At 46.5% G+C, this 26,956-nt stretch overlaps 1 protein-coding gene across 2 annotated transcripts; it reads left to right on the top strand.

Annotated features, from left to right (window-relative positions):
• Positions 1-2,752: 2,752 nt before the first annotated feature.
• Positions 2,753-18,318, top strand: LOC141075006 (mediator of RNA polymerase II transcription subunit 28-like). Of its 2 annotated transcripts, none has more exons than XM_073562324.1 (4): positions 2,753-3,200; positions 8,903-8,969; positions 11,159-11,271; positions 18,030-18,318. In XM_073562324.1, the coding sequence occupies exons 1-4, from the start codon at positions 3,048-3,050 to the stop codon at positions 18,225-18,227; spliced, it is 531 nt and encodes a 176-aa protein (XP_073418425.1). In that variant the 5' UTR covers positions 2,753-3,047; the 3' UTR covers positions 18,228-18,318. The 2 variants fall into 2 exon arrangements, 1 of the variants encoding a protein (XP_073418425.1); XR_012227258.1 differs by lacking the exon at positions 18,030-18,318 and adding an exon at positions 6,363-6,489 and having other exon boundaries at positions 3,063-3,200; positions 11,159-11,179.
• The last annotated feature ends 8,638 nt before the right edge of the window (positions 18,319-26,956 follow it).

The raw sequence follows: 26,956 nt of genomic DNA, 5'->3' as shown, positions 1-26,956 counted from the left end.
TCATAGCTCTCGAAATGTGGTGATGCAAAAATTATTTTTTTGCAATAAAAAGCGTCTTTTAGTGTGTGACAGCTGCCAAACATAAAAACCCGCTATAACGCCTCTTTCACACTTCCTGATATTTCCGGTACCGGAGATGTCAGTGTCCATGTGTGTAATACTTATGGCACACGTGTGGCATGCGTGTGCAGCATCAGTACCACATGGACGGGCGCCAGGGAAGAAGCGTTACAGTAAGCACTGTTCCCCGGCGCCGGATGCTGATCTTGTCATTCTCCCCTGCTCTGCGGGCGATCAGCACAAGAAGCGGAGACTGATGAGAGCTATAATCAGCACCCGGCGCCGGGGAACAGCACTTGCTGTAATGCTTCTTCCCCGGCGCCGATGCGTGTCGCATGGATGACATCCATGTGTGTTATGCGTATGCACGTGTGATGGATGTTTTGTGGCCAGCGACGACATTGAAAAACGGACATGTCAGCATGTTTTGCCCATGGACACATGGTCTGTGGAACACACTGACATGTGCACAGAGCCATTCACTTGAATAGGCAAATAGCGCTCCGTTCCTCCTGAGTCTCTTCACATGGCTGTCCAATGGTATAAAATTCTGTGACATACCCATGGTGTCAATATGATCACTGCACCCCTAGATGAATTCACTGAGAGGTGTAAGTCATAAAATGGGGTCACTTATGGGGGGTTCTGCTGTTTTGGCACCTCATGGGCTCTCCCAGTGAGTCATGGCACCTGCAAACCATAACAGTAAAATCTGGCGCTGCTTCCCTTCTTAGCTCTGCCATGCGCCCAAACAGTGGTTTACCCCCACATATGGGGTATCAGCGTACTCAGGACACATTGCACAATAATTCTTGTGGTCCAAATTCTTCTGTTACCCTTGGGAAAATAAAAAATTGGGGTCGAAAAGATCATTTTTGTGGAAAAAATTATTTTTACATTTTTATGGCTCTACGTTATAAATGTGTGTGAAGCACTTGGGGGTTCAGAGTGCTCACCCCACATCTAGATAAGTTCCGTAAGGGGTCTAGTTTCCAAAATGGGGTCACTTGTGGGGGTTTCCACTGTTTAGGCACATTAGGGGCTCTCTAAACGTGACATGGCGTCCGATCTCTATTCCAGCCAACTTTGCATTGAAAAGTAAGACTATGTGCACACGGAGTTTTTTGCCTCTGCGGATTTTGTAGTGAAAACTGCAGATAAATCTGCAGGATTAAAGTCCTGTGGTTTATGTGCGGTTTTACACCTCATAATGGATGAAAAGAATTGACATGCTGCGGATTGTAAACTGCAGCAAAACCGTGCGGAAAAATCCGCAGCATGTGCACAGCGGTTTCCAGTTTACCATTGAAAGCAATGGTACTGTACAACGCAGCTAAATCTGCTGCGGACCAACAGGACCAGAAACGCTGCGGATCCGCAGCAGAATCCGCACCGTGTGCACATGGCCTAAAACGGCGCTCCTTCCCTTCCGAGCTCTGCCATGCGCCAAAACAGTGGTTCCCCCCCACATATGAGGTATCACCGTACTCAGGACAAATTGCACAACACATTTTGGGGTCCAGTTTCTCGTCTTACCGTTGGTAAAAAAAAAAAAAATTGGATTTGAAGTAATTTTTTTGTGAAAAAATTTAAATGTTCATTTTTTTGAACATTCCAAAACTTCCTGTGAAGCACCTGAAGGGTTAATAAACTTCTTGAATGTGGTTTTGAGCACCGTGAGGGGTGCAGTTTTTAGAACGGTGTCACTTTTGGGTATTTTCTATCATATAGACCCCTCAAAGTGGCTTCATATGTGATGTGGTCCGTAAAAATAAAATGGTGTTGTAAAAAGGAGAAATCGCTGGTCAACTTTTAACCCTTATAACTTCCTAACAAAAAAAAATTTGCTGCTCCCAAATTGTGCTGATGTAAAGTAAACACGTGGGAAATGTTACTTAGTAAGTTTTTTGTGTGCTGTGTCTCTGTGATTTAAGGGCATAAAAATTCAAAGTTGGAAAATTGTGAAATTTTCAAAATTTTTGCCAAATTTCCGTTGAAATTTTACCACTGACATGAAGTACAATATGTCACGAGAAAACAATGTCAGAATCACCGGGATCCATGGAAGCGTTCCAGAGTTATGGCCTCATAAAGGGACAGTGGTCAGAATTGTAAATATTGGCCGGTCATGAACGAGCAAACCACCCTTGGGGGTAAAAATATGGGGGAACCACAGAAGTTCGGATCTCCCCACTTCTCCCTATTGCTGCATTCCCTCTGGATCAGTCCGTCATTGTTACTGTCAGTGACATCTGTGATCTGTATGTCAGCCCTTCTCATGCACAGCACCATGGAACCAATGGTGCTATATAAATAATAATAATTCGTAAAAATACGATGTATGAAAATAGAAACTAATCCGCTCAGAAAGCAGCGGAACGAGATAAGAACCAAACCGCCAGGATTATGGGGTTTTTTGGTCGCTGCAACATCGGAAAGTGGCATCAATAAAAACCCCTGGGGGCAAAGAATAACCCTCAGCCCCCGAAAAATGAGAACTCTACAGGAAAATGGCGACGTGATATGTATCTTATCACAACTGTAGAATATAGACTCCAGTCTGGTTCTTTGACCCCTAAAAAAAAGGAAAGGAAAAAAGTTCTGGCTGTTACATCTATGACTGTAGAGCAGTGACTGTCATCTTCTGCTCATGCGCACAAGTGCAGGCCGGGACGGTCCAGCCCTGTATCCATGACTCCCCACCAGTCTGAGCCGCTCGGGCCCTGCTCTCGTTTCCCTGTGCTATGGCGCCATCTGGTGGCTAAAAAAAAAACACGGCTGTAGCTGTTATTCCACGCTTTGCCGCTGTGTGGCGATTCCCAGCTCCGGACATACTTTGTTGTTGGGAAGCACATTCTCTTCCGAAAATAAAGCATTAAAAAAAATCAGTTACCAAATCAATGATGGCGGCGTAGGGCGCATGCCAGTAGTGGTTGTGCAGGAAGACGTCCGGTGACGTCAGTAGCCCTGTTCTGTTCTTCTGTCTCATGGCGTCTTCTCTCAGCGGGATGTTCTCCGGGCAGCCTCCCGGGCCTCCGCCGCCCATGCAGCCTGGAGCAGGGCCTGGCCTGATGTCCACTCCTCCCGGGGCGAAGAACACCAACAGCACCCTGGTGGACGAGCTGGAGTCCTCGTTCGAGGTAGGAACGTGCAGACTGGAAACTGGGGCCGTCCGACTACAACTCCCAGCATTCCCTGATGACGTCAACATGCTGGGAGTTGTAGTTCCACAGCAGCTGCACAGTCTGCACTGCAGATGATGGAGGAGGGACAGGTGTATATTAGTAGTCTGCAGCCTCACTACAAGTCCCAGCATGCACACAGGACACTGGTTCTTCTCTCCCCCAGCTCTGGAGCACTGCAGCCCCCCCCCCCCCCCCCAGCAGCTCTGGAGCACTGCAGCCCCCCCCCCCCCCCCAGCAGCTCTGGAGCACTGCAGCACCCCCCCCCCCGAGCTCTGGAGCACTGCAGTCCCCCCCCCCCCCCCCGAGCTCTGGAGCACTGCAGCCCCCCCCCCCCAGCAGCTCTGGAGCACTGCAGCCCCCCCCCAGCAGCTCTGGAGCACTGCAGCGCCCCCCCCCCCCCAGCAGCTCTGGAGCACTGCAGCCCCCCCCCCCCAGCTCTGGAGCACTGCAGCCCCCCCCCCCCCCCAGCTCTGGAGCACTGCAGCCCCCCCCCCCAGCTCTGGAGCACTGCAGCCCCCCCCCCCCCCGAGCTCTGCTGCAGCCCCCCCACAGCAGCTCTGGAGCACTGCAGCCCCCCCCGGCTCTGGAGCTGTATACCTAACATCTTGGTCTGAGGGAAGAGATGATTTGTATTTTGCCTCCTCTATGGCAGACCCCGCTGACTTCTGTAACGGCGGCTCCGGTGTATTACCGGGGAGTTAGATGGAGGGGTCTGCATGCCGCCATGTCGGGAACACTGGGGTCTATGCACCACAATAACCAGCATTCCCTCTGTTCTAAGGGTGTGCTCACATTTCGCTCTGTCACCGTTCCTTGTCCCTGTTGGGGCTTATGTCCGAACCTCCCCGAAAAACGGGTTTCGGACGCATGAGCTGACGGGGCCATAGACTATAATGGTGGTGACAGGGCGAGCGTGGGCTCTGACGTGCGTCATTTTCAGGTGTATGTGACTACTGGAGGCGGACGCTCGGACAGAGGAGACTGTGTCTAGTAGGTGTACACGCCCGAAAATGATGGACGTTCGAGCCCATGCTCGCTCTGTCATCACCATTGTAGTCTATGGCCCTGTTGGCGAATATGTCCGAATCCTGTTTTGTGGGGGACGGTGAAGTAACCATCGACAGCGCCGCTGACCGGGGGGATAGACGCAATGTGAAGGCACCCTAAGGTATGTTCACACTGAGTGAAAAACAATTGGAAAACTTCCTATTCATTTCTATGGGAAATCCTCTGTGCTGTTCATATGATGAGGGTTTTCCTTTGAGTAGCTGCTGTTTTCATTTCTATGTCATGAATTGATAGGACACATGAAGATTAGACACGTTGTAATACATCAGAGAAATCTGCTTCTTTCTTATTCTCAAAATCCCATTACTGAGACAGGAGAAGACAGTTCACTGTAGAGAGGAGGGGGGAGGAGCTCTGCCTTTAGCTCCTCCTCCATCATCTACATAGAATCTTATCGGCACCAACTGTCTTCCGTCTCATTAATGTAACAATGAATTCCGATTTTAACCAAGAATTGATTATTTTTAAAGTGATCAGTCCAGGAGGAGAAGAAATCAGATTTCTCTGAAAACATAGTTGTTGGACTTGTTTCCACTCAAGAAAGTATTGTGTGAACGTGTCCTAATGGTTTCCAGTGGTTTGTTAGGGTGATGCTGGGTGCGGCCACACAGAGACTTTTTCCATCACACAAGTTGGCGCAGTCTGAGATCGGTTACTGACTTAGGATAAAAGCCAAACCAGAATCTGTTTGCTGACACATGTTTGGAAGGTGTAACTCCTCCTCAGTGCAAAGCATGAGATCTGATTTGGTGTATGAGAGGCATCTGACTTGGATCTACGGGGTAACAATCTCCATGTTTAGAGTGACATGTCTAGAATGCCAGTGTAAGGAGACTTAAAGGCCATACAATGCTCCTGGGAGGTATGTCACTCTCCACAAAGAGAGATGCCACCCTTTAGACCTCAGTCAGAGGCCTCTCCATACAGCAAAATTAGATCTCATGCTTTGCACTGAGGAGGGGTAATATCTCAAAACACGTCTGCAAGTTGAGATTTTGGTTTGACTTTTATCCAAAGTCATATGGCAAGGCTCGTTAAAGGGTCGATAATTAATTTTAGGATCGCTACTTCCAGTAGATGGCGCTAGAGTTCAAGTCCTCTTACTCTCTGAAGAGACAATTTGCATATTTAATTTCCCAGAGGAGCATTGTATGGCCTATAAGCCTCCTTACCCTGGCATGTCGCTCTCCAGGAGGAGAAACAGGGCACTTACATGTAAGTGCAGCCAATTTACATCTATGGTGTCTAACCTGTTAGGAAATCACAACTCTCTGCATGTGAAGATCAGCTCTCCACCCTCCTGTCAAAATCATGGGCGGACATACCGCCGGTTCAACCTGTGCAACTGCACAGGGGCCCAGAGCCTCCAGGGGGCCCTGCCAGGCAGCTAATGAGGAGGGCAATTTGGCCGGTTTCTCCGGGCCCGAGGGGCAATGATATGATGGGGTGATGGGGAGAAGGCCGTGATGGGGAGAGGGCAATTATGGGATGGTGGGGAAAAATGAAATGATGATGGGGTGGTGGGGGAGAATGCAATGATGGTGGTGGAAAGGGCAATGAATGGGGGAGGTGGAGGTGGTGGAATGGGCAATGATGGGAGTGGTGGGGGAGAAAGCCAAAATAGTGGTGGGGGAGAAGAAAATGATGGAGGTGGTGAAGAGGGCAATGATGGCTTGGGGGAGAGGACAATAATGAGATGTGAGGGGAGGAGAACAATGAGGCGTGTGGGGGATTGGGATGGGAGGAAGGGGGACTTATAATTGCCTTAGGAACAGGGGGAGGTGGAGGAAGACATTATTATTATTACTTACTATGTCTAACACAGTCCCTAATTATATAGTGTACTCACTAATTCTGTATAACATCATCCTTAGTTACATAGTTTCCTCTTTTATTATGTATAACACCGTCCCTTATTACGTACCATCCTCTCTAGTTATATATGGTGCCGTCCCTTATTATATACCTTCCTCTGCTGTTATGTACAGTGCTGTCTCTTACATAGTGTATTCTTGCCCTCTTTTATTACATAGTCCCCTCTCTTTTTAGATATAAAATGACTGCTGATCGAGGAGCCGGTGACCAGGCTACCAGTCCATCAGCAAATCCATTAGAAAAGAAGCTTTCCCATGCTCCATCAGCCATCATTGCATTATACAGCTAACAAGACAGGACGGTAAGTAATAAAAAACAGGGCTCTATATAATTCAAAATGCAAGGGACCGTACTGTACATAAACGAGAGGGCACACTGTAAGGGACAGCAATATACATAATAAAGGAGATTATGTAATATATATACATGTATGTGTGTGTGGCTATATACACACGTAGCTTTGACGCCATAAAAGGAGGGGGGCCCAGACACATTTCTTGCACAGGGGCCCCAAGCTGTCAGTGTCCGCCCCTGGTCAAGATCACACCTCACCACTTGTACGCTTGACCCACTCCCGTCCCACCTCATCCCTAACCTTGCCACAGTCTTCATCCCAACTCTAACACACCTCTTCAACCTTTCACTTACAAATGGTGTCTTTCCCTCTTAATGTGTACAAACTGTAAAGCGCTGCGTAATATGTTAGCGCTATATAAAAATAAAGATTATTATCCTTTAAACATGCCTCAATCACACCCATCCTCAAAAAGCCCTCCCTCGACCCATCCTCTGTGTCTAACTATCGCCCGATATCTCTTCTCCCTTATGCCTCAAAACTACTGGAACAGCATGTATATCTTGAACTGTCCTCCCACCTCTCCTCCTGTTCCCTATGTGATCGGTTACAATCTGGCTTCCGACCACATCACTCAACTGAAACTGCCCTAACTAAAGTCACCAAGGACCTACTAACCGCCAAGAGCAAGAGACACTACTCTGTCCTCCTTCTCCCGGACCTGTCTTTCTCCTTTGACACCGTGGACCACTCTCTCCTGCTACAAATTCTCTCATCTCTTGGCATCACAGGCTTGGCCCTATCCTCGATCTCATCATACCTAACAGACCGAACATTTAGTGTCTCCCTCTCACACACCACCTCCTCACCGCGCCTCCTGTCTGTTGGTGTTCAAGGCTCAGTTCTAGGACCCCTACTCTTCTCCATCTACACCTTCAGCCTGGGACAGCTCATAGAATCCCACGGTTTGCAGTATCACCTGTACGCCAATGACACGCAGATCTACCTATCTGGACCTGACCTGACCTCACCTCCTTACTGACCAAAATCCCACAATGTCTGTCTGCTGTTTCAGCCTTCTTTTCTGCTCGCTTTCTCAAAGTGAACATGGACAAAACAGAATTCATCATCTTTCCCCCATCAAACTCTACTCCTACACCAGACCTATCCATCATTGTCAATGGCTGCTCGCTTTCCCCAGTCCCGCATGCTCTGTGCCTTGGGGTCTTCCTCAACTCTGCCCTCTCTTTCAAACCACATATCTAAGCCCTTACCTCCTCATGCCGCCTCAAACTCAATTATTTCCCGGATCCGCGCATTCCTCAACCATGAAACCACAAAAACACTAGTGCATGCCCTTATCTCCTGCCTCGACTACTGCAACCCCCTACTCTCTGGCCTCCCCTCCAGCACTCTGGCACCACTCCAATCCATCCTGCACTCTGCTGCCCGACTAATCCACCTGTCTCCCCGTTATTCCCCAGGCCCTTCAATAGCTTCCTATTGCCCAGAGGCTCCAGTTCAAAACCCTAACCATAACATACAAAGCCACCCACAACCTGTCTCCCCCATACATCTGTCACATGGTCTCCCGGTACCTAATCGCACGCAACCTTCGATCATCTCAAGATCTCCTCCTCTACTCCCCCGGTATCTTTTTCCCACCACAACCACATACAAGACTTCTCCTGTGCTTCCCCCATACTCTGTAACGCTCTGCCGCAACACATCAGACTCTCACCAACAACGGAAACCTTCAAGAAGAAACTGAAGATCCACCTGTTCCGACACACAACCAGCACGACCTGCTCTACCCTCTCCTACTGTATCCTCACCCATCCCTGTAGACTGTGAGCCATCGCGGGCAGGGTCCCCTCTCCTTATGTACTTGTGTGTCCCTTGTCTTACAAATGTTTATTATACTTGTCTATATTTCTCATTTCACATGTAAAGTGCCTTGGAATAAATGGTGCTATATAAATGTATATTAATAATGTGTTAGGGCGTGCTGGGAGTTGTAGTTTTGTAACAGCTGGAAATCACTGAAATACGGAAGAAATTGTTAGTGTTTCCAGTACTCGGCGCATTGGGACAACGTCTGGTCTGTGCGCCCTGAGCTATACACAGCATCCCTTACTACAATGTTTCTACTTTAGGGGTGTTTCACCCCAATCCTTCCCTGACTGCCCGGCCGTGCATGGAGATCAGACATGTCCCGTCCTCTTCTGGGTGCTTGCAGGGCAGCCATGTTCCTGCCCACTGTCAGTTTCATGGTTTTCCGCAGCTTGTTGGAGATGGCAGCTGTCACTCAAACTTGCTCCACAGAGAAGGACTTCTAGTCGGGGCAACGCTGTAACATGGCCGCCTCAGAAATGGTATAATCCATTGTAGATGTAATTCGTTTTCCTCTCTATTACAGGCTTGCTTTGCTTCTCTCGTGAGCCAGGACTATGTGAACGGCACAGACCAGGAGGAGATCCGCACAGGTAACATACGCCGAGATGCTGAGTCTCTGTCGTTTATAGGGATTTTACTTCTTTTACCAAATTTATCCAAATAGCTCTCCATACAAACCAGGTGATGGCACCATGGCTCAGAGGTCGTTATTACTCATTATTACCTTTTTTGATGCTGCTTTGGCTTTTGTTGTCTAAATTACATAGTGGGGAAAAAAGTATTTAGTCAGCCACCAATTGTTCAAGTTCTCCCACTTAAAATGATGAGAGGCCTGTAATTGACATAATAGGTAGACCACAACTATGAGAGTCAAAATGAGAAAACAAATCCAGAAAATCACTTTGTCTGATTTGGCAAGAATTATTTTTCAAATTAAGGAGGAAAATAAGTATTTGGTCATCTAAAAACATGCAAGATTTCTGGCTCTCATAGACCTGTAACTTCTTCTTTAAGAGGCTCCTCTGTCCTCAACTCATTACCTGTAGTAATGGCACCTGTTTGAACTTATCAGTATAAAAGTCACCTGTCCACAACCTCAAACAGTCACACTCCAAACTCCACTATGGTGAAGACCAAAGAGCTGTCGAAGGACACCAGAAACACAATTGTAGCCCTGCACCAGGCTGGGAAGACTGAATCTGCAATAGGCAAGCAGCTTGGTGTGATGAAATTAACTGTGGGAGCAATAATAAGAAAATGGAAGTCATAAAAGACCACTGATGATCTCCCTCGATCTGGGGCTCCACGCAAGATGTCACACCATGGGGTCAAAATGATCACAAGAACGGTGAGCAAAAACCCAGAACCACAAGGGGGGACCTAGTGAATGACCTGCATAGAAATGGGACTGCCGTAACAAAGGCTACTTTCAGTAACGCACTATACCGCCAGGGACTGAGATCCTCCAGTGCCAGACGTGTCCCCCTGCTTAAGCCAGTACATGTCCGGGGCCGTCTGAAGTTTGTTAAAGAGCATTTGGTTTATCCAGAAGAGTATTGGGAGAATGTCATATGGTCTGATGAAACCAAAGTAGAACTGTTTGGTAGAAACAAAACTCGTCGTGTTTGGAGGAGACAGAATGCGGAGTTGCATACAAAGAACACCATACCTACTGTGAAGCATGGGGATGGCAACATCATGCTTTGGGGCTGTTTCTCTGCCAAGGGACCAGGACGACTGATCCGTGTACACGAAAGAATGAATGGGGCCCATGTATCGTGAGACTTTGAGTGCAAATCTCCTACCATCAGCAAGGGCATTGCAGATGAAACGTGGATGGGTCTTTCAGCATAATGATCCCAACACACACCACCAGGGCAACGAAGGTGTGGCTTCGTAAGAAGCACATGAAGGTCCTGGAGTGACCTAGTCAGTATCCAGGTCTCAACCTCATAGAAAACTTTTGGAGGGATTTGAAAGTCTGTGTTGCCAAGCAACAGGCCCAAAACATCACTGCTCTAGAGGAGATCTGCATGGAGGAATGGGCCAACATACCACTAACAGTGTCGCCAACCTTGTGAAGACTTACTGAAATCGTAATTGGATTTGTTTTCTCATTTTGACTCTCATAGTTGTGGTCTACCTATGATGTCAATTACAGGCCTCTCTCATCTTTTTAAGTGGGAGAACTTGCACAATTGGTGGCTGACTAAATACTTTTTTTCCCTCACTGTATGTGAAGAACTACAGATCCAATGATTCCTCTTCCACCACACAGACATTTCTTATAGTTAAAAAGTAATTACTCACATAACACAGCTCCGGTACTGAAACTGTTCAGTCTGCTGCCCAGCTTGAGAAACACAATCCATTAAGAGACATGGAGGCTGAGGAGAGATGTGGGATCAGTGGAAATGAGAGGTTTATGATGTGTGACGGCCTGTACTCGATGGTGGGGAGATTACAGCGTACTGGACGTAATACAAGGAGGGAATAAATGCCAGGAGCGTGGAAATGTGACTGCATTTGTGAGAGAATTTAGATAAATCACCATAAACTCATGTGAGCTCCATTTATACTTTTTTTTTTTTTTTTCTGAAAGTGTCCGTTATTCCAGATAGGCACAGAGACGTAGCAGACGGTCCCCTTACTGCTGAAATGTTTTGAAAGCGCTTTACTGCAAATGTCTGTCTACAGCCCCAGCCCAGGGGTCCATGCTGCGTCTGTTATGTGGTAGCACCAGTCTGAAACGTTCCCGGTCTTCTTCTCTCCTCCTCAGGTGTTGAACAGTGTATTCAGAAGTTCCTGGATGTGGCCAGACAAACAGAATGTTTCTTCCTACAGAAGAGATTGCAGCTGTCTGTCCAGAAGCCGGAGCAGGTTATTAAGGAGGTGAATATCCTACTGTGAGGACCATGTCATCTCCTCACTACTCCTAAGGATGATGTCTCCATAGCAAACTGGCTTATCTCAAAGAGGTCTCCAGGACTTAAACCCCATACACATTTGATTAATGTCAGCTGAGCCCACTGATATCTCCAGGATTGTCCCACAGTCTGTGTCTGGAATTCCTCTGACAGTTTGTTGGGGGGGCATAATGAAATGGAAGGTCTGATTTTTGGCCTGCCGATCGCATTGTCTCCCTGAGATAATCTGCAGCCAGACGTGCCAGGCGATGGCTCCCTCATAGAAAACGCGGGACGCGCGCCTCTTGTGTATGAGAGAGGCGGCTGGAATGTCTGCCATCTGAATGATTGCTCAAAAAGAGACTGTTGGCGCTGAAGACTGTTCCAACCATGAACAGGCGCTTGGTGCACCATTGGTGTGGCCAAACAGTTCAGTGCACCTTTTCACATACTTGTTTTCACTTTTATCAGCGCCCTTTTACTGACTTTATAAAGCCAGAGCTGTCAATCAAAATAGAGGGGGTGAAGATGGGGGAAAACAAGCAGGTGGGAAACTGCACGGGACTGTTTGCCACATCAGAATAGTCATTCTCTGCTGACAGATTCCCTTTAAACATTCATGACCTGTCCTTAGGGCCCGTACTGATTAGTGCTATGAAAGGGCCAAAGCTGCAGCCCCATTCACCGCCACACTTGTATGTACAGGGCTGCAATAAGGCAGTTGTGCCACTAAGTCTGAGTTCACACGTGGCGTTTTTTTCGCGTTTCCGCGGCGGTTTTAACCGCTCGATTTTGCCGCGAAAACGCAAAAAATAAGCATCCCATGCATTCCTATGGGATTCCGCAATGCTGTACTAATGCTGCGGTTTTTACCGCGGCGGAATCGCTTCGTGGTAAAAACCGCAGCATGCTCATTAATTTGCGGAATCGCGGCGATCCCGCACCCATAGGAATGCATTGTTCCGTTTACTTTCCGCATGTGGCTGTGCACACCATGCGGAAAGTAAGCAGAGCATTTGCGGATGGTACCCACGGTCCAGAGGAGAGGAGACTGTCCTGTAAAAAATAGAATTTAAAAATAAAAAATATTGTTATTCTTACCTTCCGGCGTCCCGCGCAGTCTTCCCGCTTCTCTTCACGCTCTCGTTCCCAGTAATCCTTTGCGAAAATGCCCACGATGGCGTCCGCTCTCGCGGGATCGCGAAGTCTCGCGGTCATTCGCGCGACGTCATCGCGAATTACCGCGAGACGTCACGATCCCGCGAGAACTGACGTCATCGCGGGCATTTTCGCAAAGGATTACTGGGAACGGATGCGCGGGACGTCGGAGGGTAAGAATAACACCATTTTTTATTTTTTTTTTTACATTTTATCTTTTACTACTGATGCTGCATAGGCGGCCTCAGTAGTAAAAAGTTGGTCACACTTGTCAAACACTGTTTGATGAGTGTGCCCAACCTGTCAATCAGTTCTCCAAGCGATGCTACAGATCGCTTGGAGAACGCTAGCACTTTGCAAGCTAATTACGCTTGCAAAATGCTAGTTTTTCCGCGGGAAAATCGCGGGAATTTAAAATGCGATTTTTCCCGTGGACTGGAATTCCGGAATTCTCGCGGTAATTTCCACAAGAGTTCCGGTACGTGTGCACTTAGCCTTACAGGCATAACACGCTATATAAGACATGTGCGGCCCCATCCAGCCCTGCCCAAGAAATAAAACCGTATATCACTTTACCTGGAGGGTTATCTATCTACCTGTGTACCCTAACAGACCTTACTGTAAGACAACATGGTCGCTCAGGTGGCAATAGTATCCATTGTAAGGCTGATGGAGCGCTGTGGGGGAACTAAAGGTTATGTCCACACTTTGCATGTTTGTGGCTGATGTCCCGTGTGGATTTGCATGTGGAAATCCAGAACGTAATACAGTACCAGCTAACTGACATGATAAATCTCATTTATACAGTTAGGTCCATATATATTTGGACAGAGACAACATTTTTCTAATTTTGGTTCTAGACATTACCACAATGAATTTTAAACAAAACAATTCAGATGCAGTTGAAGTTCAGACTTTCAGCTTTCATTTGAGGGTATCCACATTAAAATTGGATGAAGGGTTTAGGAGTTTCAGCTCCTTAACATGTGCCACCCTGTTTTTAAAGGGACCAAAAGTAATTGGACAGATTAAATAATTGTAAATAAAATGTTCATTTCTAGTACTTGGTTGAAAACGCTTTGTTGGCAATGACTGCCTGAAGTCTTGAACTCATGGACATCACCAGACGCTGTGTTTCCTCCTCTTTGATGCTCTGCCAGGCCTTCACTGCGGTGGTTTTCAGTTGCTGTTTGTTTGTGGGCCTTTCTGTCTGAAGTTTAGTCTTTAACAAGTGAAATGCATGCTCAATTGGGTTGAGATCAGGTGACTGACTTGGACATTCAAGAATATTCCACTTCTTTGCTTTAATAAACTCCTGGGTTGCTTTGGCTTTATGTTTTGGGTCATTGTCCATCTGTAGTATGAAACGACGACCAATCAGTTTGGCTGCATTTGGCTGGATCTGAGCACACAGTATGGCTCTGAATACCTCAGAATTCATTCGGCTGCTTCTGTCCTGTGTCACATCATCAATAAACACTAGTGACCCAGTGCCACTGGCAGCCATGCATGCCCAAGCCATCACACTGCCTCCGCCGTGTTTTACAGATGATGTGGTATGCTTTGGATCATGAGCTGTACCACGCCTTCGCCATACTTTTCTCTTTCCATCATTCTGGTAGAGGTTGATCTTGGTTTCATCTATCCAAAGAATGTTCTTCCAGAACTGTGCTGGCTTTTTTAGATGTTTTTTAGCAAAGTCCTGTCTAGCCTTTTTATCCTTGATGCTTATGAGTGGCTTGCACCGTGCAGTGAACCCTCTGTATTTACTTTCATGCAGTCTTCTCTTTATGGTAGATTTGGATATTGATACGCCTACCTCCTGGAGAGTGTTGGTCACTTGGTTGGCCGTTGTGAAGGGGTTTCTCTTCACTATAGAGACTATTCTGCGATCATCCACCACTGTTGTCTTCCGTGGGCACCCAGGTCTTTTTGCTTTGATGAGTTCACCAGTGCTTTCTTTCTTTCTCAGGATGTACCAAACTGTAATTTTGCCACTCCTAATGTTATAGCAATTTCTCGGATGGGTTTTTTCTGTTTTTGCAGCTTAAGGATGGCTTGTTTCACCTGCATGGAGAGCTCCTTTGACGCATGTTTCCTTCACAGCAAAACATCCTAAATGCAAGCACCACACCTCAAATCAACTCCAGGCCTTTTATCTGCTTAATTGAGAATGACATAATGAAGGGATTGCCCACAAATGTCCATGAAATAGCCTTGGAGTCAATTGTCCAATTACTTTTGGTCCCTTTAAAAACAGGGTGGCACATGTTAAGGAGCTGAAACTCCTAAACCCTTCATCCAATTTTAATGTGGATACCCTCAAATGAAAGCTGAAAGTCTGAACTTCAACTGCAGCTGAATTGTTTTGTTTAAAATTCATTGTGGTAATGTCTAGAACCAAAATTGGAAAAATGTTGTCTCTGTCCAAATATATATGGACCAAACTGTACGTTGCTGATCATTTTTGTGCAGAAATTGACGCGTTAATCCGTGTTGTGGAATTGTAGATTTCACTTTCTGCAACGCATAGTCTGAAATCTTTTTCAATTTCTCAGCAAAACAGCTCATGTTACATACTGATAAGATGCAGAAGAATCAAATGCAAATCTGCTATTCATGGAGATATCCTACAGGGATTGTCCAGAAGGATTAGAAAACCATGGCTGCTTTATTCCAGAAACAGCTGTCCACGTTAATTTCCACGAAGCTGAGCTGCAGTACCAGACATTCCTGGCTGACAGATATGACACTTTCTAGAAGAAAGTAGTCATGTATTTTAGATCCTAGAAAACCCCTTTAAATATAACCATAGTAGACATCAGGGCTATGGAGTCGGTAAGCCAAACCTGCGACTCTGACTCCTCAATTTCCCTTACACCGACTCCGACTCCTCAATTTCCCTTACACCGACTCCACGACTCCGACTCCCACATATATTGCTTATATTTAAGTGAAAAATTTATTGTAGTACAATGTGAACATCAGACATTTAATCATTTCTATGATCCAATAATCAAGATATTTAGAACATAATATTTATTGGAATACAACTTTAGAACACAAAAAACTGTAATAAATTGTAAATATGTAATACACTGTATACATGTACATGTATACGGTACAGACCAACGTTTGGACACACCACCTCATTCAGAGTTTTCTTTTCATGACTATGAAAATTGTAGATTCATTCTGAAGGCATCAAAACAATGAATTAACACATGTGGAATTATATAAAGTGTGAAAGAACTGAAAATATGTCTTATATTCTAGATTCTTCAAAGTAGCCACCTTTTGCTTTGATTACTGCTTTGCACACTCTTGGCATTCTCTTGATGAGCTTCAAGTGGTAGTCACCAGAAATGGTCTTCCAACAGTCTTGAAGGAGTTCCCAGAGATGCTTAGCACTTGTAGGCCCGTTTTCCTTCACTCACCCCAAACCATCTCGATTGGGTTCAGGTCTGGTGACTGTGGAGGCCAGGTCATCTGGCGTAGCACCCCATCACTCTCCTTCTTGGTCAAATAGCCCTTACACAGCCTGGAGGTGTGTTTGAGGCCGTTGTCCTGTTGAAAAATAAATGATGGTCCAACTAAACACAAACTGGATGGAATAGCATGCCGCTGCAAGATGCTGTGGTAGCCATGCTGGTTCAGTATGCCTTCAATTTTGAATAAATCCCCAAGAGTGTCACCAGCAAAGCACCCCCACACCATCACACCTCCTCCTCCATGCTTCACGGTGGGAACCAGGCATGTAGAGTCCATCCGTTCACCTTTTCTGCGTCGCACAAAGACACGGTGGTTGGAACCAAAGATCTCAAATTTGGACTCATCAGACCAAAGCACAGATTTCCACTGGTCTAATGTCCATTCCTTGTGTTCTCTAGCCCAAACAAGTCTCTTCTTCTTGTTGCCTGTCCTTAGCAGTGGTTTCCTAGCAGCTATTTTACCATGAAGGCCTGCTGCACAAAGTCTCCTCTTAACAATTGTTGTAGAGATGTGTCTGCTGCTAGAACTCTGTGTGGCATTGACCTGGTCTCTAATCTGAGCTGCTGTTAACCTGCGATTTCTGAGGCTGGTGACTCGGATGAACTTATCCTCCGCAGCAGGGGTGACTCTTGGTCTTCCTTTCCTGGGGCGGTCCTCATGTGAGCCAATTTCTTTGTAGCGCTTAATGGTTTTTGCCAATGCACTTGGGGACACTTTCAAAGTTTTCCCAATTTTTCGGACTGGCTAACCTTCATTTCTTAAAGTAATGATGGCCACTCCTTTTTCTTTACTTAGCTGCTTTTTTCTTGCCATAATACAAATTCTAGCAGTCTATTCAGTAGGACTATCAGCTGTGTATCCACCAGACTTCTGCACAACACAACTGATGGTCCCAACCTCATTTATAAGGCAAGAAATCCAACTTATTAAACCTGACAGGGCACACCTGGGAAGTGAAAACCTTTTCCAGTAACTACCTCTTGTAGCTCATCAAGAGAATGCCAAGAGTGTGCAAAGCAGAAATCAAAGCAAAAGGTGGCTACTTTGAAGAACCTAGAAAATAAGACATACAGTATTTTCAGTAGTTTCACACTCTTTTGTTAATTATATAATTCCACATGTGTTAATTCATAGTTTTGATGCCTTCAGAGTGAATCTACAATTTTCATAGTCATGAAAATAAAGAAAACGCTTTGATTGAGAAGGTGTGTCCAAACGTTTGGCCTGTACTGTGTGTGTGTATATAATATAAACACACACACTATGACTTATCTCGGCTAAGAGAAACCCTAGACCCTCAGGCTTCATTCACACTATGGGCGTAGCCAGGATCAAACCTAGGGGGGGAGGCAGAATCTCATACTGTTCCGCAGAATTTCATACTGCACACCTCAGCTGCTGCAGAACCTCATACTTCACACCCCTACACTTGAAAATAAAGCCTGCATCTTAAGAAGATGTGGTGATGAATGCAGTCTATTTATTCCAACTATCAGTTGATGTTACTGAAGACGAGCAATGCCTGTCCTGGGCGTCCTTTTGGGCAGCTATGAGATGTACCTGACTGGTGCTAAAAAAAGGAGTGTTAGTCTGTGTGCTATCCAGCTTTCATTCTTTTTGGTACAGATGTGATATGGATAAATGGATATATAGAGCAGATTTCTAATCTACTTTTGCTATTGAAAACATTATCTATGAGCTCGTGATGCGGTTTTTTTAAAAAGCTGATCTGCTTTTGCAACTGAAAAACGTATCCTCAAAAAACGCTGGAAAAACGCTGTGTGTGAATGTAGCCTTAGATCAGGAATAGAACAGCCATTTATAGGACATTTCATAACTTTCCCAAATTCCTATGAAAAAATATTCTGCATTGAACTACTGTACCCAATTTATTATATATTTTAGGAGTCGGAGTCGGTCCATTTTATACCGACTCCAACAAAATGAGCACCGACCACGACTCCGACTCCACAGCCCTGGTAGACATAACAGCAAACCTCCTCCTGCCAGGAAGCATTGTTTGCTGTTTGCCATCATCAAACCCTTGCTACAATATAAATTGCCTTTTTTTTTTTCTACATTTGCTCCTGATAGGATGTGACAGAACTGAGGAGCGAGCTGCAGAGGAAGGAAGCGCTCATTCAGAAGCACCTGGCTAAGCTACGGAGCTGGCAGCAAGGCCTAGAGGAGATTAATGGTCCGCCTAAGAAGCCAAGCGAAATGCCACAAGGGCCTCTGGCATTCCTGGAGCAAGCCTCTGCCAATATCCCTGCGCCAATGAAGCAGACGTGACCTGAAGGACAAATTGTAAAGAATATTTTTGTTTGTTTTTTTTTATACTATATTTTGGAAAGGGGAGTCAATTAAAAAATGCTTCTATAAACTGGTGTATTTCAGTGTTTCTTAATGTTTCCAAGTGTCAGATTCAAAAAAGCTAAAATACTCTGTCCTGCGCAGTAAGTGTCACATGTATGACGGGCAGAGAACTGAGGTGGTGCAAAAATAATAGAAGTGTCCATCTGAGTACATGATAGAGAAAGGAAAGAGTACCTTGCGCAGATCGTAGTAAGAAAAAACAGAGTTTGGGTTGTTTTTTACCTGAGCCTGTTGTGTCAGAGCAGGCACAGCGCTGAGGAATAATGAGGCGATTCTGATTTTCTGTTGCTCCACCTGCTGGACTCTGACATCCAGGCAGAAATCCAAGGAAGGGAGAAAAATCGGGGTTTGGTTCAGTGCTGCCATGGATGATGAGGTGATGTACCACTGGGGTCATTGTATAAAAGCTTTCATCGTTGCTTCGTGTTTCGGAGACGGTCTAGCCCCTTCATCAGGCTGGACTATATACACGATGAATACCCATGATTTTATACGCTCCTATAGAACATATATCAAATGAATCCAACTTGTGATCTGTTGGCAAATTAGCTGACACCCAGACCAGAGGGTGCTACCGTTGAAATAGAAAGAACGGTCTTAGTTGCAACAGATCCTTATAATTGTCCATCTGGAAATGAGAGAACACAATTTCTGCATTAGAATCCAGGCTTGTGCTCACAGGCTCTTGAGTTGTGCAAAGCTGCCGCACATCTGCCTGGTCCTTAACCCCTTTCCGACATTGGGCATAATAATACGCCAATGTCAGACAACCTCCTTTTGATGTGAGCCCACTTTTCCAGCACGTCAGCTGTTTTGAACAGCTGACATATGCCCAGAACAGCCGTGGTTGGAATCGCGATCCACCCTCGGCTATTAACCCGTTAAATGCCACTGTCAAACTCTTGACAGCGGCATTTAACACGCACTTTCGGCAAGCGAGCCGGAAATCCGCCTATCGGTGACCCCCGTCACGTGATTGCGGGTCACCGATGGGTTGGCATAACTACCATAGGTCTCCGGTAGATATCTATGATTGTCACTGCCGTATTGCTATGAGCGCCGCCCTTAGAGAAAGCTGGCCACCCCGGCGAAATGCACGTCAGTGACTTCATCCCAAGTAGAATATTATCTCAGACTAATGAAGGCACTATTCGTATATCCACCGCCACGCTACTCCCCGTCAGATCTCTGATTGAGACACGGGTAATGAGATTTAGGGACTGGCGGGCTGATATCAATCCTCACATGGTCTCCTGACACGAGACATGAAGAAGAGCGATCTTAATTGCAGCGCAGACGATCCCCGTAGTTAACACCGACAGGTGGATCGGGGATCACCGGCATTCATACTTACTACACTATTGCCAGACGGCGGCACAATTGCCTATCTTCTTTAGTTTGCAGTTGTGCAACTAGCAGAGTGGTTTGAGTTGCAGTGCCGATGATACCCCCAGCCGACACCGATGTACTTCTCTGCCCACAGCTTTACAGTGCCACAATTATGTATCTGCAGGTAATACATAATAATAATTATCCAAGTGCTGCATAATACAAGCCTCTGAATTTAATACAATAACGGGAACGTTTAGGGTGTGACATCAATGATGGCAATCCAACATCAAGCCATTGGATCTTCTTAATGCCCATATTAAATTGAAACCCAGCCTATTATTATAGGATCAGTGGCTGGGATATCATATCATAATTCTGAGACAGTCACTTGGGAACTAGTGATCATAGTGGTGCTTATAAAATAAATACTATGATCCAATGTACATCTTATGATGTATGATAATTTCATTTAAATTTAATTTTAATTTATGATTTATAATAAAGGACAATTTTATTAAAAACTCCCCTTCCCCTATTTCCCCCTTTTCTTCCTTATTTAAGGGTCAAGCCAGGACATGTTGTACAGTGCTGTGAAAATTAATTGGGACAGCATTTTTTTAAGTAAAATCGTAAGTTGGTTACCAGTCAGTGATTCAAACCAGTTTTAACTGCTTTGAGCAGGTGTGAGTGCCAGTTCAAAGCAGTTAAAACTGGTTTGAATCACTGACTGGTAGCCAACTTACGATTTTACTTTAAAAAAATGCTTTGTCCCAATTAATTTGCACAGCACTGTACATGTATTTCTGTCTGAAAGCCAAAGAAATATGGGACTGCTCAGAAGAACAGCATACTTTGATTAAAAAGTTGATTGCAGAGGGTTAAATTTATGAAAAAGTGCAATAATAGGCCATTCAGCTAAAATGATCTCCAGTGCTTTAAAATGGAAAGCCAAACCAGAGAGACGTGAAAGGAAACGGAAGAAAAGCCAGGAGGCAAAGACTCAGCCAATGATCAACTCCCAGATGATCACAGACAGTCTCATGTTACCTGTGAGCACTGTGACAGAAGACGCCTGAGTGAAGCTAATATCTTAGCAAGAAGTTTCTGCAAAGTCCCACTGTTAAAAAAGACATGTACTGAAGCGGATACAGTTTGCCAAAGAACACATCAATTGGCCTAAAGAGAAATGGAGAAACATTTTATGGACTGATGAAAGTAAAATTGTTCTTTTCCAGGACGTTCCTCCTGACAGCACCATGGAGGTTTTCCTCCTCCTGACAGGGACAGGAAAGCACACAAGAGGATAAAAGGCCCCTCTTCACCCCAATTCCCTCAGTGTTTTTCCTGTCTCTGCATGGAGGAATGCACAAGGGGAAGTTTGCTTACCGGATGGGCCCAGGGGGATCATGCAGCTTGTCCAATCCTTCCCCCTGTCAAGGAATCCGGGACTGACACTTCCCTGGGTGGGAGTCCCTCAGCCTCGGAGATCAGTGAGCGGACGAGGCTCCTCAGAAGAGCCGCTTCCTCCCACAGGGAGGCTCTCGGCTCCGATACCGGTCGGCAAGTCATCGCTACTACCGGAAGTTGCGCGGTGGAGAAGGCCGTCGCAATTCCAGTGACGTCAGAGCAAGACGTCGGGGCAAATGGTCGGTGTGCGTTCCAAAAAGGAACACGGAATTCGGCAAGACAGGTGGTGCCTTCCCTGAATCTCGCAGGGGACAAAATAACAGCAGTGCAATGGAGAATCCGGGCAGGACTGAGCAGGAAGGGGTAAGGGCGCTGTGCGCAATCCGCTGCCTCTGATCACAGCCCCTGACTGGTTCCCTCTTTTGCGCAGAAAAAGACAGAAATCAGATTTCGCACCAGAGAGAAGGAAGATTTTCTAAGGGGTGTTGCTGGACTCCAGTCACAGAACATCTTTCTTGCCAGTAGAGAAACAGAAATCGGTGAGGAGCAGAATGAGAGAGCTCCTGAAAGGTCACGTTTCCATCATATCCACAATGAGAGTTTTGGGCCTCATGATGGCTTGTATCCCCTGTGTTCATTGGGCACAGTTTCACTCGTGCCCTGCAGAGAGAGGTCTTGTCAGCCTGGGATCGACGACAGTCTACCCTTGACAGAAAAACATCCTTATCCCCGGCAGAAAGGAGGTCACTACTTTGGTGGATTCAGCCAGGAAACGTAAAAGTGGGAATTCATTGGATTGCCTCTTCATGGGTGGTAATTACCATGGACTCCAGCAAGTAGCGATGCGGAGAGCACCTGGTAGGAAGTATTCTCCAGGTAGAATGGCCATCGGACATGCGTTCCAGGTCTTCCAACTACAGAGAACTCTACGCTGTGTCGGAATCCCTAAGATTTAATCGAGCACTGTTAAGGGGCCAGCACGTCAAGATTCTGTCGGACAATGTGACGGCGGTGTCCTTCCTGTGTCTCCAGGGGGTCCCAGACATTGAATGCTCCAGGATATGGCAAAAGAGATTTTTTTCATGGGCATAGAAGACAGTCCGACAGCAGTTCATCTCGAGGGGGTCTCAAAATGTTGTGGTGGACTACCTGAGCAGATGAAAGGTCTGGCAACGAAATGGGAGCTAAACGAGGTGTTCCTGTACTTCTGTCATCTCTGGGGAAGGCTTCAGATAGATCTGTTCGTGACCAGGAAAAATGCAAAGACAGACGGATTATACTCGCTGAACTCATCATACCATCCAGAAGCCGTCGACGCATTAAGTCAGATATGGAGACGGTCCCTGTCCTACGCTTTCCCCCCCCATAGCACTCATTCCTGCCATCCTCCGGAAGATACAGGAGGATCAGGCGAAGGTACTTCTGATCACCACGTACTGGCCAAAAAGAAGTTGGTTTTTGCTGCTGCTAACTATGGCATTAGAAGACTTGGTTCTGCTTCCATGGAGTAAAGACCTCATCTATCAGAGCCCAGTCTTCCATGAGGATCCGGAAAGGCTTCATTTTTCAGCTTGGACCCTGAGCAGGACATCCTGAGAGCTTGGAGGCTGTCAGACCAGGTTATAACCACAATCCAGGCCAGTAGAAAGCCAGTTACTTCTGCAATATATTATAAGATCTGGAAGATCTGTTTTTAGAGTGCCAGTTCTGACTTTATTGCGGGGAAGCCCGATATCCCAAGCGTTTTAGACTTCCTTCAGGCTCGTTTTAATAAGGGGCTTAGACCCAGTACTTTAAAAGTCCAGATAGCGATGTTAGGCCGGGGTCAGACTTGCGAGAAACTCGCACGAGTCTCGCATCTCAATACCTGACACTGCTACCGGCACGTGGGACCAGAGTGCTCAGCTACATGGAAATACATGCAGCTGAGTGCTCCGGTCCCGAGTACTGGTGGCAGTGCCGGATATTGAGATGTCAGACTCATGCAAGTTTCTCGCAAGTCTGACCCCGACCTTAAGCACTTTCTTTGCCTACTCTCTGGCCACTCACCCATGGGTAATAAGGTTTGTCAGGGCAATCCAGCGTCTGTGCCCCACAATCAGGTGGTCAGTTCCCTCCTGGGATCTTAATTTGGTCCTTATGTCCCCATGTTCGAATCCTTATGTCCCTGGGGAAAAGATGTCCATTTCACAGCATACCATAAAAACAGCATTTTTGGTAGCTGGTACTACAGGAAAACATGTAGGGGAGATTCAGGCCTTGTCCAATCGGGACCCATATCTTCAGATTTGGGATGACCGTATAATCCTAAAATTAGAGCGCCTTTTGTATTTACCAAGAAATTGTTCTACCCTCGTTCTGCGAAAACCCCTCAAATGAGAATGAGCGGCCCTTCACAAGTTATATGTCAAACAGGTTGTCATTGATTATTATTTTTTTTTTCATTATTATTTATTTATTTAGCACCATTGATTCCATGGTGCTGTACATGAGAAGGGGTTACATACAAATTATAGATATCACTTACAGTAAACAAACTAACAATCATAGACTGATACAGAGGACCCTGCCTTTTCGGGCTTACATGCTACAGGATGGTGGGGAAGGAGACAGTAGGTTGGTGGATTGCAGCAGTTTCGGTGTTGGTTGAGGTGAGATCACCGGTAGTGGTGAGAGAGAAGGAGGTGCGGGGTCAATGCAGGCTGTAGGCTTTCTTGAAAAGGTGGGTTTTCAGGTTCCATCTGAAGGATCCAAATATGGTTGATAGTCGGATTTGTTGGGGCAAAGAATTCCAGAAAATAGGGGCTATTCGGGAGAAGTCTTGGAGGCAGTTGGGTGAGGAGCGAATAACTGTGGAGGAGAGAAGGAGGTCTTTGGAGGACCGGAGATTACATGAGGGAAGGTATTGGGAGATTAGTTCAGAGACATATGGGGGAGACAGGTTATAGATGGCCTTGTAGGTCAGTATACGTAATTTGAACTGGATACGCTGAGGGAATGGGAGCCAGTGAAGAGATTTGCAGAGGGGAGAAGTGGAGGAGTAGCGAGGAGAGAGATGAATTAGTCGGGCGGCAGAGGTAAGGATGGACTGGAGAGGTGCGAGGGTGTTAGCAGGGAGACCACAGAAAAGGATGTTGCAGTAGTCGAGGAGGGAGATGATGAGGGCATGCACAAGCATTTTAGTAGACTGAGGGTTGAGGAAAGGACAGATTCTGGAAATATTTTTGAGCTGGAGGCGACAGGAGGTAGAAAGAGCTTGGATGTGTGGTTTGAAGGACAGGGCAGAGTCAAAGGTTACTCCGAGGCAGCGGACTTCTGGTACTGGGGAAAGTGTGGTGTCATTAATTTTTATTGCTAGGTCGGGTAAGGAAGATCTGAGAGATGGAGGAAAGATGATGAGTTCAGATTTAGGGAAAGGCCTTTGATGCCAAAGGAGGAGAGGATCTGTAGTAGGAGGCAGTGGTCAACTGTGTCGAATGCAGAGGACAGGTCTAGAAGCAGGAGTATAGAGTATTGTCCATTTGATTTGGCTGTAAGTAGTTCGTTAGTAATTTTGGTCAGGGCTGTCTCAGTGAAGTGATGGGGGCGGAAACCAGATTGTAGATTGTCAAAGAGCAAGTTAGATGATAGGTAGGAGGAAAGTTCAGCATGGACGTGCTGTTCCAGGAGTTTGGAAGCGAATGGGAGCAACGATATTGGGCGATAGCTGGACATAGCGGTTGGGTCGAGGGTTGGCTTTTTAAGGATATGCGTGATTGTGGCATGTTTGAAAGCAGAAGGGAAGGTACCGGACGTTAGTGATAGGTTGAAGAGGTGGGTTAGGGATGGGATAAGTGTGGTGGTGAGGTTGGAGAGGAGGTGGGATGGGATGGGGTCGAGTGCACAGGTTGTGAGGTGCGATTTGGAGAAGAGACGACTAAGCTCCCGTTCAGTGATGTTGGAGAGTGAGGTTATGGGGTTTGGGCATTGGTCTGGTATACAAAGGGGTTGTGGTGGTTGAGTGATGAAGACTTGCCTTGTTTGGTCAATCTTGTTTTTGAAGTGTGTGGCAAAGTCCTCGGCAGAGATGAGGGAGGTTGGAGGAGGTAGTGGTGGGCGGAGGAGGGAGTTAAAAGTTTTGAATAGCTGTTTGCAGTTGTAAGATAGGGAAGATACGAGGGTTGTGAAGTAGGCCTGTTTAGCAGAGGTGAGGGCAAATTTGAAATCGAGTGTTGCCTGTTTGAATGTGGTGAAGTCATCTTGCGAATTTGTTTTCTTCCGGCGCCGCTCTGCAATCCTGGACACTTGCCGGAGCTTTTTAGTGGTGTTGTTATGCCATGGTTGTCTGTTGATACGTCGCATTCTGCCATGAACGAGAGGGGCAACCACGTCAATAGCTGATGCGAGAGTGGCATTGTAGAAAGCAGTGGCACTGTGTGTCATGGAGTGAGGATATAGATGCCAGTGGTAGAATAGAGTCAGCACGTGGGTATCTAGGTGCGCAAGGTTTCAGCGGGGGTGCGCATGTTGCTGGACCTAGGTGCCTGGTGAGGAGGACAGGGATGAGAAAGTGAGTAGATGGTGGTCAGATAGAGGGAGAGGGGAGGTGGTGAAGTTAGAAAGAGAGCAGAGATGGGTGAAGACCAGGTCTAATGTGTGTCCGTCTGTGTGGGTGGCTGAGAAGGACCACTTAGTAAGTCCAAAGGATGAAGTAAGGGACAGGAGTTTGGAGGCTGCTGACTGAAGGGTATCAGTGGGGATGTTGAAGTCACCCATGATGATAGTGTGGGTGTCAGTTGAAAGAAAATGAAGAAGCCAGGTAGAGAATTGGTCAATGAAGGCAGTGGTCGGGCCTGGAGGTCGGTATATGACAGTCACTTGGAGGTTGGAGGGAGAGTAGATGCGGACAGAGTGGACTTCAAAAGAGGGGAGGATTAGGGAGGGAAGAGGTGGGATTGGGTTGAAGGTGCAGTTGGAAGAAAGGAGAAGACCCACTCCTCCATCGTGTCTGTTGGCAGGGCGAGGAGTGTGGGTGAAGTGGAGGCCGCCGTAACACAGCGCAGCAGCGGAGGCGGTGTCAGAGGATGTCAGCCATGTTTCTGTGAGGCCGAGGAAGGCAAGATTGCAAGAGAGAAAGAAGTCATGAATCACATGGAGCTTATTGCAGATGGAGCGGGCATTCCAAAGTGCTCTCGAGAGAGGGAGCAGGGGGTTGAGTGTCAATGGCACAGGTTTTAAGTTGGAAAGATTGCGTTAGTTCTTATTAGATAGGGAGTGATAGGAAGGGGTAGTAATGGGGGGGTATGAGCTGTGGGGGTCCAGGATTGGGAGATATGTCACCAGCAGTGAGGAGAGGCAGAGAAAGGGAGAGCAGATGGGAGAAGGAGAGTGGGCAGCTTGTTTTATGTTTCATTCAGACAGATTTGAGATTGAGTAGCAGTTCAGCAGAGGAGGTCAGGTGGGGAGGGAAGAGGGAAGGGGAGATGATTATTTGGTTAGAGGGTGCTGGGGTTTGGGGATAGTGAAGGAGAGTGAGGATTAAAGGAGCAAACAATGTGAGGGCATATGTAAACATGGTGATGAAATAAGATAGGTTAAGAAAAGCTAAGTCCAAGTAATAAGAAGGGCTTACTCAGCAGACATACCCAAAAGGGACAGGTAGTGTGGGGTCCTGACTCCTGCCGAGAATAGCTGCCGTAGTAATAACTGCATGTTCAGATACTTATGCTCCAGGGAGACACACATGCCTGACCCGCACACATGCCCCCCTAGGCGGCATCTGAATATATAGGACTGAGTAGAGGATCAGGTGGGAGAGTGAGAATCAAAGGCACAGGGCCTGGCTACATCCATATGCTAGTAACACCTTACACCTGATAACATCTCTACTGGCCCCAACATGGCTGGACAGCAGTAAGTATTGAGTT

This window comes from Dendrobates tinctorius, unplaced genomic scaffold, assembly GCF_039654945.1.
Source record: "Dendrobates tinctorius isolate UK_male_01 unplaced genomic scaffold, ASM3965494v1 ptg000347l, whole genome shotgun sequence".
In the NCBI taxonomy this organism is placed as follows: domain Eukaryota; kingdom Metazoa; phylum Chordata; class Amphibia; order Anura; family Dendrobatidae; genus Dendrobates; species Dendrobates tinctorius.
This window is presented reverse-complemented; position numbering and strand designations above follow the sequence as displayed.

Bases quoted from the DNA above. Each gene is read 5' to 3' on its own strand.
- LOC141075006 (XM_073562324.1), top strand. From the start codon at position 3,048: ATGGCGTCTTCTCTCAGCGGGATGTTCTCCGGGCAGCCTCCCGGGCCT. The intron at 8,970-11,158 runs GTAACATACGCC...TCTCCTCCTCAG, and splicing joins CCAGGAGGAGATCCGCACAG to GTGTTGAACAGTGTATTCAG. The intron at 11,272-18,029 runs GTGAATATCCTA...TGCTCCTGATAG, and splicing joins CGGAGCAGGTTATTAAGGAG to GATGTGACAGAACTGAGGAG.